The sequence below is a fragment of the Pimephales promelas genome, chromosome 22 (genome assembly GCF_988280905.1).
Source record: "Pimephales promelas chromosome 22, fPimPro1.hap1.1, whole genome shotgun sequence".
Classification (NCBI taxonomy): Eukaryota; Metazoa; Chordata; class Actinopteri; order Cypriniformes; family Leuciscidae; genus Pimephales; species Pimephales promelas.
In genome coordinates this window covers 12,075,039-12,087,270 of record NC_142790.1, presented here as the reverse complement: position 1 = coordinate 12,087,270, position 12,232 = coordinate 12,075,039, and the positions used below count along the sequence as shown (strand labels likewise).

The 12,232-nt window shown below is 37.0% G+C and overlaps 1 protein-coding gene across 2 annotated transcripts; it reads right to left on the bottom strand.

Annotated features, from left to right (window-relative positions):
• Positions 1-675: 675 nt before the first annotated feature.
• On the bottom strand, positions 676-10,608 carry syt5b (synaptotagmin Vb). 2 transcript variants are annotated; one of them, XM_089125776.1, is made up of 10 exons: positions 10,523-10,608; positions 10,345-10,423; positions 7,305-7,511; positions 5,783-5,964; positions 4,926-5,024; positions 4,665-4,832; positions 3,666-3,833; positions 3,456-3,570; positions 1,581-1,714; positions 676-1,470 (listed from the first exon to the last, which is right to left on the bottom strand). In XM_089125776.1, exons 3-10 carry the CDS (start codon positions 7,462-7,464, stop codon positions 1,261-1,263), a joined length of 1,236 nt encoding a protein of 411 aa, XP_088981902.1. In that variant the 5' UTR covers positions 7,465-7,511; positions 10,345-10,423; positions 10,523-10,608; the 3' UTR covers positions 676-1,260. The 2 variants fall into 2 exon arrangements, with proteins under 2 accessions (XP_088981902.1, XP_039522545.2); XM_039666611.2 differs by lacking the exons at positions 10,345-10,423; positions 10,523-10,608 and adding an exon at positions 8,984-9,168.
• Positions 10,609-12,232: the final 1,624 nt, after the last annotated feature.

Below are 12,232 nucleotides of genomic sequence, written 5' to 3'. Positions count from 1 at the left end.
GTGAGTATGCTGGCCCTGCAAGAACTGGGATATTTTCAGCTTCCAGGAATTGTGTACAGATCCTTCAACATGGGTCTATGCATGATCCTGCTGCAACATGAGGTGAAGGTCGTGAATAAATGGCACAACAATGAGCCCCAGGATCTAGTCAGGGTGCATTCGGTCAATAAAAGGGTTTTGGTTTTGCATTGTGATGGATGATTAAGGGAATTTGGCCTTTGTGTTTCCTAAACTCCTGTGCAACAAGATGTCATAGTTAGACAATTGAATGTTCCTAATCACCCTGGTGTGCTAAAAAAAATATATGAATGTGAATATATTTCAGAGATATTTTACTTGTACAAAATTCTAGAGGTGCCAATAATTGTGGCCAACATATTTTGGAGAAAAACATTTAATTCATAATATGATTCCCCCCCCCACTTTCTATTATTTTACTTGCACATTTTTTAATGAAAGATCAAAATGATAAACAATGCGGATTTATTTTTTACAGCCATTTTTGATCATATTTACCATGGGTGCCATTAAGTCTGACCACAACTGTTACATAACTATAGAAAAGCCAATGAATTCATGGTTATACATAGAACACAAAGCAGATTTTATAATAAGTCTCTGTTGGAGGTGGTCCTCAACTTTAAAAGTGTGGTTAAATAGAGCGCACACAAGAAACAAGTGATACATCGGTTTAATTTGATTTTGCATTTTCAAACACAAAGTGACTTTAGCATTGGGAATACAAAATATCTTTCTATTCATATAAATATAACTATTCGAACTGTTGTCATTTGCATAGCTAATTAAAGGTAGACAAGAATATTTTAATTCTGATCTTGTTTTATAACTGCTGAAAATCACAGACACACTTTCTGGACAGGTTTAGCTCTCACCAAAATTAGCAACAATTCATCATCACGTCTTTAACACAAAATAACTTACGAAACCATGCAGAGTGACAGTTACCATGAAGAAAACACATCTACTCCAAACATAAAAACATGCATTTAGAAATACAACTCATAACAAATCATGACGATCTTCACATAACACAAAATTACCTTGGGAGAGAAAACATTAAGTGTGAAGCTAGAACTCTGCAATGCTTGCATGAAACATAAAGAGTAAAGATCACTGGTCATGCTATTAAAGCTGTTGCATGCAGTGCTTATCAGTGCCATTCACTAAGTTGCTCAGGATTCACTGTTACCCTGGATGTGACTGTACTCTGGGTATATCCACTTGTTACCATGACGATGGTTAGCGATGTGGCGCCTTCAGAGTAGCATCCACCTCTTCCTCTGGTTGAAGAACGTGCCACTGCGCCACTGGACGCCGGGGATTGGCCAGCATGTCTGACCAATGGCGTAGGCCGACACCTGTGGCACCATAACCAATTAAGGTTTTGCCGATAGGGTCGTTGCTGCCCAGCTTGTCGTAGTCATATACAGTGATGACGAGTTGGACTTTCTGCATTTGAAAAGATTTGGACTTTAGAATATGGATTTGTTCTATTTTACATGTTCCATTCAAAATGACACATTATAAGATATACCAGACACAATCTAGTCATACATCACCTGAATCTGTTCAAATGGGACCTCAAAGCTGAAGCTCTCATTGAAGTATGGGTTCAGTGTGTTCTTTTTAACTGTAGTTTTCTTTTTTTTCAGACGCTTTCCGTTATGCTGTAGCACAATCTTCACATACGGATCTGACATAGGAAGTAGGATCGTTATCAAAGTGGTTCAAATGCAAGCGTAAAAAATATATATATTAATAAAATATTTAGCTAACTGTGAATACATGAAATGCATTATTGTATTATGTACGACTAAAATAATTCACTAGTTAATACCACTAAGGCTCAAAATAGCCCCACACTAACATGATAGCATAATGAGGGTCCCTACATGCAAAACGAAGCATTGAGTACTTTGTAAGTGTACAGACAGTTTAAGAAGATACTTTATAAAGACAATACACTTCCCATTTACAGGCAGGAGCCATCTTGGAAAACAGTCTCGACCAGTCGAACCTTTTTTTGAATTGAATTCATGCATTTCCATGTAATTAGATTTCACAAACCTAATTACGATTGAACAGCCGAACGAAGTATATTTTTATTAAACTGTAGGGACCCTCATTATGCTACGGTGTTAGTGTGTGGCTATTTTGAGCCTTGTTAGTGGTATTAACTAGTGATTTCGTTTTACTTATTCTATGCCCTATATACTAGCTTTATAATCTAAACAGTTTTTAGGGATAAAACTCTTTACCTTTGATTATCATGACAACAAATCTCAGAGAACGGTCGACTCAGTACCAATGTGTTATTGGACCAAAGGTCCGTTTTGCGCCAGAGTTCTCCTTTAAAACTAGTAGTTAAAGGGATAGTTCACTTTAAAATTAATTTTTTATATGTTTTAGCTTACCTCAAGGGCATCCAACATGTAGGTGTCTTTGTTTCCACAGTATTTTCAATTTTGATATTTTTAGGTCAAACCGTTCTTGTCTGTCAGTCATATACAGGAGGTTAATGGGGTCCACCTCAAAGAGCATGCACAGAGAAGTCCAAATTAAACATGATTTAATGACTCATAAATGTAAGTACACATTGATGGCATAAGAGCAGTTTGTGTGAGAAAACGAACAGTATTTATATCGTTTTTACGTCTTGTAACCACAGCCACTTCCAAGTACATCTGAGCGCCGGAAAGCGCCGGAAGTGATCTCTCGCGCAGTTGCGAAAAAAATTCAGCGTTGTATGTTGATATATCGAAATCGTCTTCTATTGCAATTTCCTGTATATCTAAATATGTTTAGATCTTCACAGTTAAAGGTAACACTTTTGAGATCTCTGTGTTAACAATGAGTGACGTACACGCGCGAGATATCACTTCCAGCGCTTTCCGGCGCTTGTGCAGACCAAAGCGGCCACGCCCTCAGATCACTTGAACGTGGCTGTGGTTACATAAGGTAAAAACAAAAAAAAATACTGTTCGTTTTGTCACACAAACCACTTGTTTCGTGTATTAGGCCATCAATGTGTACTTACATTTACAAGTCATTAAATCATGTTTAATTTGGACTTCTCTGTGCATGCTCTTTGAGGTGGACCCCATATACCTCCATTATATGACTGACAGACAAGAACGGTTTGACCTAAAAATATCAAAATTGAAAATACTGTGGAAACAAAGACACCTACATCTTGGATGCCCTTGAGGCAAGCTACTAAACATATCGAAAATTAATTTCAAAGTGAACTATCCCTTTATGTTTTTATGAGCAGTAGGATTATCATATTCATCCGCACAGTCACACCAAGCCGAAGCACAACCAACAATGTTCTTCTGCCAAAAGTTACATAGGCTAACTTTAATGTATGCTATTTTATAGATGTGATTTAATTTAAATCTATTTAAATATTTGAAACGAATTATGAATTGTACCTGACAAACCACCGACATCCATCTTCTTGAGATTTTTGGCCTCCATTATGTTGACGGTGAGTTTGCCAGCTGTGGGCACATAACGCAGAGAAATACAAACGTCTCCAAGTTTCTCCTGTTAAATAATTAAAAAAAGAAAGTGAGTAGGTACAACTTTAGAATATATACAATTTATTAATACAGAACAGATCCAAAATAGATACTATGTACCTCCTCCTTTTCTCCATTTTCAAGATCTCTCCATTCATGCAGTGGCTGTCCGAGATCCACACAGTTCATAGGAATCTTTATCTGGCCAATCACATCATGTTTACCAAACCGATCAAAGTCAAACACCTGAAGTACCAAAGTTTTACCGCCCAACTCAGCATAGGGAATCTATAAGTGAGTCACAAACATATTAGCTCAAATTACTCTATCAGCATTTTGTGTAGTGTTTATGTTTTCCAGTGTAAATACTGTATGTCATAAAACATTGAGATGTCTTTACTAAAATGCTGAAAATCCAAAAAAGAGATTCAGCAGCATCAGAAACCATTTCAAATGCTTTCGGATGCTGATAATTAAAGGAATAATTCGTCCAAAAATGTACATTTTGCCAGTATTTAGTCACCTTTATGTTGAAGAAAAAAAAAGAACAGAATGTAGAAGATTTATGCAAAACTTTACCAGTAATGGCAGTCTATGGTGACCATGTGACAGATGTGGTCACTACATGAACTGTCGCTGTATGGAAAAGGACAGTGTGAACATTCTTCAAAAATTATTATTATTATTTTTTTGAATAGTCAATATAGTTTGGAACAACATGAGGGTGAATAAATTATAATTATTTTAATAAACAATCCTTTTTAGTATATTTTTACGTGTTCATTTTTACGTGAACTATTCCTTCAAAAATGTATTTAACCTCAGAGATACCTGGGTAGCTGTCAATCAAAAAATGAAGGACAAAACCAGTGTAGGGAAGCAGGGATTTCTGGGAACTTAAGATGCCACACAAGGAGACAAAACCCTGACACAAAACCTGAGAGAGAGAGAGAAATGGACAAACAAACTACAGGTGGAACTAAACAGACACTAGAACACTCAAAAAGACAAAACTACAGACAATAAAATCACATGTTCACACTAACACATGTATAAATCATCATGTACAGAATCCGGCTACGTACTACAGTATGTAAACAAACAACATTTAAGAAAAACCTTGAAGATAAAGGTCTCGTTGAAGACAGGGCAGAGGTTTTTGCGCTGGACTTTGGTTTCAAACTTCTTCTTCTTGTCTGGAAGCAGGTAAACTTTTACATATGGGTCAGATGTGCCGCCAATATCCATAGCAGGAAGATCTTGAGCCTGAAGAACTCCAACTATCAGCTGTTGACACCAAATGAATGTTGATTCTATTTTCTTGTTACACTGAGGCCATCACAACTTTTTAATAAGTATTTGCATACATCAGGAATGCACCTGAGCATCGGTGAAGTTGTAATCCAAAGAGAATTCCAGTTTTCCCAGATTTTCATGCTCCTCTTTTTGCTCTTCTCCATCCTTTTTTTCTCCTTCCTCCTGCAAGATTGACAGTCGGTTTATTAAAGCGTGCTTATGCAATGGAAATGATATTAATCAAAATGTATTTTATGAAATTTAGCAATTGTATTCACTATATTTCACACACAAACACATATTCCATAATAAACCATAATGAAAAATATATATAAAAAAACTTTTTTAACCCCTTTTCTCATGGAAACTTCAATTTTTGTGATATCAACTTCAAATTTGGAACATAACTTGATAAGATTTATGGCTTTGATTTTATAGAAATTTTAGAGTAAAAAATATTTTTTTAAATATATATTTTATATAAAATAAAAAATGTATAGTTCAGTATATTTGTTTTACTGTAAATTTAAACTTCCATAACTTTTTCATACTTTCATTTTTTGAATTGTTTTCACTTCAGCAATATTCTGCTGAGTGTTTTCTTTAAAACAAGACCAAACTTGAGTCCAAAGCATTCTTAAATTACAACCATTTAAGTTTGAATAGTGCATTTTAACCCCCATTCTCAAAAAGGGGGGTGACAGCTAAGGGGTTAAATCAAGGTTGTGTTTATGTACTCTTTACTTTGGGGTGACATGGTTACACGTTATGTGCTTGATATTGAAATAACAGTTATGCATAATTAAAAGTAACTAACCCTAAAAAAACCCTAACCCTATAGCAAGTACATTTATGTATATTATTACTAAGTACTTACTTGTGTAATTACACAGTAACAACATCACCCTAAAATAAAGTGAAACCTGTAATTGTTCTTGCACCTTTTTTTCTCCGTCACCATCTTTTTCAGTCCCGTCAACTTTTTTCCGTGCTGCTCTCTTCCTCTCTCGAGCTTTCTTGGATTTCTTCTTCTTGCCGAAGCATTTCTTAATCATGCAATATGTAAAACAAGCCACGAGGGCGAGAACCACCACCACGATGGCTCCTACAGCCCACATCGGCACTAAGGGGAGCAGAGAGCTGGTCAGTCTCCATGGAAACAGGTACAGGACAGCACACGGGACAATAGTCGCTTAGTGTCTTATGACATCTACTCAATGTGCTATTAATTTGAAATTATCATCGTCTATAAAGCTGAACAAAAACATAAATCAAAGTGCTCCATTTATGTAATTTCACTTTCACTCATCAAATGCAGGTAATGACTCAGAGAATAGATGAAAATGAAGAATGATATTGTGTCCTGTCAGGTTGCACAATCACAACAAGATCAGTGAATTACGAATTTTAATGACATTAAGCGCAGTGAGTTGAGGAATGGAACAGAATTATTTATAAATGCTATAAATTAACTGTCTGATCTACATTTACTCTCTTCATTATGCTGGTTTTGTGTTTCTATCCACACATTTATTAATGGATGGATGGATGGATGGATGGATGGACGGACGGACGAACGGACGGACGGACAGACAGACAGACAGACAGACAGACAGATAGATAGATAGATAGATAGATAGATAGATAGATAGATAGACTGCAAAAAATTATTGTGATTTTAACAGTAAAATAAATGCAGTGTAAAACTGTTAATTGGTTAACAGAAAGTTTCCTTTCTATATACGGTAAATAACGGTCCATTTAATGTAATATTACAGTAAAAAAAAAAAACATTAAATTTACAGTTTTTGAAAGTGAAAAAGAACAACTCATTCTATAATTTACAGCGAAAAAAATCTAAATTGACAATACCACAATTCCCTGCATGACACTTCACATTTGATTTATTTTTGTTGATATAACTATATGTTTCTTCTTAGTTTTCTTAGTTCTTTTCTAATCAGCTATGTACATTAGGGTTTTATGTTACATTTAATGTTGTTAAATCAATGTTTATTGCATTTTTTAAATTTCACCATAAATTTTACCATGATGGTGTTTAATGTTTGTGCAAATAAGACTGTGCAGCTTTACTGGTACTTGCTCCCTTATGGAAGGCCCGTAATGATGAGCTTTGATTTATCATGTGGCTCTCATCGCTACTGTGATTACGGATGGTTGTCAGTGTATTACAATGCTATAAAACAGATATTAATACTTCAATAGATCGGTAAATTAACATTAGATAAGATAAGTTAAGACTGTAAAACCAATGACATTGATACCATATTTGTGACGGTAACGTTCTGGTAACCTTAGCTGCCAGTTTTTTTTTTTTTCGTAAAAACAACCAGATTTTTTTTTTTTTTTACAGTGTAGATGGATAGATAGATGTAATTGTGATGCAAGAAAGTAAACTCATACTCTTTGCTTGCTTAGTCTTATTATAATGCGAATACTTACATGGAAGATGTTCCAGCTCATTCATGAACTTGCTCTTCATGTTCTCATAGTCATGATGAGCTGGGGGAGCAGGATGTGGCTCATGTTCTGGTTTGGGCTGTGGTTCAGGTTCTGGTTCTGGTTCTGCTGGTTCAGCAGTCCTTCGAACACGGACATCCATATTGACAAACCTCGTCCCAGCCGTGTGTCAAGAATCAAATTCACAACCTGAAAATAACAGAAGATGTATGGAAGAAACTGTTCAGTAAATCTCAAGAAACCTGTAAAGAAATACAAAACGCCTGAATTACAAACACCTTTATCATGAAGGTAAGAAAAAATTCTATGAATAACCATATAAGCAACACTAAATTATCTAAACAGCAATCTTTATTTTTGGCTCTGAATATGATTGTGATTACAGTTTTTTTTTTATTGTGAAAGAGAAACCGAGTTTCCTTGGAAACATGACAGCACAGGAGTCAGTGCTAAAACCAGCTCAAAAAATTAGTTGTATACAGTTATGACTAATTCTGTACTGTACACTGACTATAAAGTCTGTTCACACATTCAAAAGTTGAGCATTTTGGTTCACATCTAATAAAATACTATTTTTTGTACATGTATGTTCCCTAAAGCCATGATAACAAACATGGCTGATTCTAATCCATGATGTATTTACCCTCCTTTGCCATACCATCCATCCACCCCCATCTCAACTGGTCTAGCCTATGTCTCTCTCTCTCTCTCTCTTTCTCTCTCCCATGCGTAACAAGATTATGGGGGGGACAGAACCAAAGCTCCAATAACTCAGATAAACAAGGCACCTCTTAGAAAAAAAATATCTTTCTCTCAATATTGGTTGACTGTTACTTATGAATAAGCACTGCAAAATGTTTCTAGTCCATGGGTAATTTGTGCAACGTCTGATTTTTTTTTTTTCAGATTTATGGAATTAAAATGAAAATGAAGGTGATTTAATCAATATTTTATTGGGTGTTATGTTCCAACTGTGGCTAAAATTATATCAAAAATATTGTTTGTAGGACTATGAAAATACTTGAACATATATATAGAGAGAGAGCATTTAATTGTTTTCCATAATCGTTAATAATTTATTTGAAGTGTGCTTATTCACTTGTCACGATTCATTTTCTACCCATCATTGCTTTGAATTACTTAAATGTAACTTCTCTGTAACCCCTTCATCTACACTATCATATAGCGTGGTGCAGATTATTTTAGCTATAAATATTTTAACCTAAATGATGTTACGCCTTATAGAAAAAATAAATATAGCACCTTTTTTCTTTAGCTCCATTTGACTATTTATACATCAAATACAACCTACTTTGTGAGCTTCTACATTTCTCATAGATGAATGAAATAAATATCGCTATCAAAAGTTTATTAATATTTCTAAAAGCTGTGTTGAGCGTGGACGCACCCTGCACGCGCTCTCTAAACGCGCTGCACCATTCGTAGGAACGCGCGCGTTAGTCATGGATCTCCAGCAACAGGTTACGATGGTAATGCACAAATTTATGAATTAATATCTCCTCGCGTTACATATTTCACAAAAACAAACAAACAAACAAACAAACAAAAATCACTGAAATGATCTATCCTGAAAATGTGTACATTGTGTGTCCTGTCTGGTCTGCTAAAGTGCGATATGAAAACGAAAGAATGCCTCCTACCTGATAAATGAATTCCTCTGGATATGTTGGGTAGGAAATACCTAAGTTTACATGAATAAGATGCCCAGGCTTGTTTGCCCATGCAGCAGCCCTCATGCAGACATGCTGAATTGTGTATATTGTGATAAGTGTGCTGGTTTAGCCCCCTCCCCATCAGCTTTAAGCTCAAATGCTTTCAAATCATTAAAGCACCACTAATCTCTCTCCCCCTCCCCATCACATCTGTTATGCAGTTATAGAATGTTTCTCCATTAATTCACCAGTCATATAAACCACGCCTCTATCTTTATTTTAGGTATAAAGTGATGAATATATATATGTCAATCGTGTGCTCATTTCCGTCGAGAGCTCTTATATGTGACTGCAGACTACAGAGCATCAACTGCCCATCTAATCCACACAAAACATCATGCTCGACATTGTTCCCATCTGGGACACGTTGTGGATGAAAATAGCCTTTCTGCCCTGATAATCTTTGATCACAGATTACACTTGGTTTTTTTTTTGTTTTTTTTTTTTTGTTTGTTTGTTTTTTCCAATCAATAAATCAGAAAGTATTGTTACTGAGCATGTTCACTCTTACAGTCATTTAAAATCAACCCTTTTTGATAAAATAAAAAAGAGCTATACAGTCAAGGACCATGGATGCTAGTGTGCATGGCCACAGGCTTCTGTTATGTTTAGTATAGGATACTACTATGCTACTACTTTATGTATACTGAGCCTAATAAGCACATTTTGGGTTAGGTGGGTTGGATCTGTTTGTGCTGTAAAGCCGTGTACAAAAGAACATGCAAAGCATTTGATTGATCATTGTTACAACTTGTTACGGAAGCAGACGGACAACAAGGTAAGTAAAGTTTTAATTAAACATCAGAGTATCAGGATAACTCAATGTGCAGAAATGGGTGAGTAACAGAGTTCAGATTTGGATAATTTTTGAAGGCAGCCCGTTCTCATCCTATAACGTCACATAGAACGCTATATGACAAAACGGCGCTATACTACGCACATGGCACCCTTTATCGTTAATATAACACGCGAACCCAAGACGTTATAAATCCTTTAGCGTGAATATAACACGCACACCCTACCCCACACCTAAACTTAGCCCTCACAGCACGTGTTATATTAACGATAACGGGTGCCATGTGTGTAGTATAGCGCCGTTTTGTCATATAGCGTTCTATATGACGTTAAAGGATGAGAATGCATCATATAGCGTTCTATATGACGTTAAAGGATGAGAATGCGTTGGAATAATAGATATTTCCTTTGTAGAAATGGCGGGAGGAGATTTCCAGAGTGGACACACACTCCGTTAGATGAGACTGACAGGATGGCGACACACACTCACGCACCACTTGGCTGGACTGAATGGCTTACGGCTCACACACCACTGAAGAAAAGATCTGGACTGACTGGGATTGGCACAGAGAACTGGTATGTAAATACAGGTTAGGTTGGTTAGTGATACTCGTAGACAGAAGCACTATGAGTCCGCTTCATATGAATGAGAGGTGTGTGGTGTGTGCTTACGAAGCAGAGTGGTTGATGAGGTGTTGGTGTCTCTCGTTAAAACTCAGGTGACTGTGATCGCTGGGTGATTGTGGTGGAAGAACCTGGCCAATCCGTGACACAACTCTAGTTTTACACACAAAACATTCCATGTTATGAAGGGATTGCATCAAAAATATTTTTTGTTTAAATGCTTGTCAGCACACTTTAAAGCCAACTGAAGATGATGACATTACATATAAATGTTAGTCTGACTACGTCAGACTTCCTACTTCCGCTAATTTCATTTCGCTCCTGTAGTCAGTCTGAGATAGCGGCCTATCTTTCAGTTTTCCACCGGCCTGAAAACAGCCGGCCAATCAACGAACAGAGGGCGGGCTGAGAGCCGTGACGTAGACGCTAAGCACCGAGTTGACATTGTAGGTTAGAGAAATCAAAAACCGAAACAACCGTGCAGAAATGGGAAACAAGACACGGGATGCAATTCGCTCTGTTATGGAGAACATTCCAGGGTTTTTCAAACTGAAGCAAAAGTTGTTTACAGCCATATTCACTCCGGTATTTCGCTCGCATCATCAGTGTTTACAGTTAGGACTGGCGCATGCACTTCTCCCGCTCTAGGCAAAAAAGGCAAGCTTAGGCATTTAGGCTACCCAATTTTTTCAGGCTAATTGTAGTAATGACGGATCAGACCTGTTTGGCCATAACTATATGCATAACTATAAGGACATAACTTACCCCCATTCAACGTCAGTTCTCCATCTTTTACGGCCATGACAAGAAAGTCGGTCTCCTCGGCTGTGAACGCTCCTGGTGCGCTCTTATTATCATATTATTATTATCATAATAATAATCCACCATATTTCGTTTCGACATCCTGCTGCATTAGTCCCAGACATGTGATTCATGAACGATCTGTTCATTGCGTATGTCATGTGACAAATGAACGTAAGACTCGGAAGGTAAAGTGATTATTTATGTTCCCTGTAAAAATAATTTTTTACTGCATTATGATTTCTTAATTCAGAATGTGATCAACATTGCGTAGGTGGATGTGATCGGGGAATTTGGCTGTTAAAATTATAACATTAAGCCACTTAAATAAACGAAATGACTCGAATGACTCAAAATCAGTGAAATGAACTTCCTATTCATGACTCGCGAGAGCAGCGACTCGGTCTCGCCCGATCGCGACGCTGTGGGGCGGCGGAAGCTAAATCATTCATGACTCGTGAGAGCAGGGTCTCGTCCTCGCGGCGCTGCGGGGCGGCGGAAGCTAAATCAGACTCGAGAGAGCGGGGCACGCCGACATTGCGGGGCGGCCGCAACTCAGTAATTCATATAAATAACCTAGTTTGTCAATTGTTCATTCCCGGTTGGCACACATTTTGCAGCCCTTACAAAAGCACCGCTCCCTGTTTACAGTGGAAGTTCGATCATAGATTTGAGTTCGATGCATAATGTCTCGATGCGGCCGTGTCGGCGCATAACATACGTCATAAATAAACTTATCTGATTGGCTTACGGGTAACCAATGATTTTAAACTTCAGAGAAATGCCCCCTTGCGAGAGAGAAAACACTTCTCTATTATGCCCTTCCAGACTCTGTCTACGAAGCAAAGTGAAGTAGCAGAGTCTGGTATTACCAGGCTATATAAATGTAGTACTCACTGTAAAAAAAAAATTTCATGATTTGTAATCACAACTGTTTTTCTTTTGTCAAATCAACTT

Coding starts and splice junctions, on each gene's coding strand:
- syt5b (XM_089125776.1), bottom strand. CDS start 7,464: ATGGATGTCCGTGTTCGAAGGACTGCTGAACCAGCAGAACCAGAACCA. Junction 4,833..4,925: donor ACAACTTCACCGATGCTCAG/GTGCATTCCTGA, acceptor TGGTGTCAACAG/CTGATAGTTGGAGTTCTTCA. Junction 1,715..3,455: donor GGATGTCGGTGGTTTGTCAG/GTACAATTCATA, acceptor TTCCTATGTCAG/ATCCGTATGTGAAGATTGTG.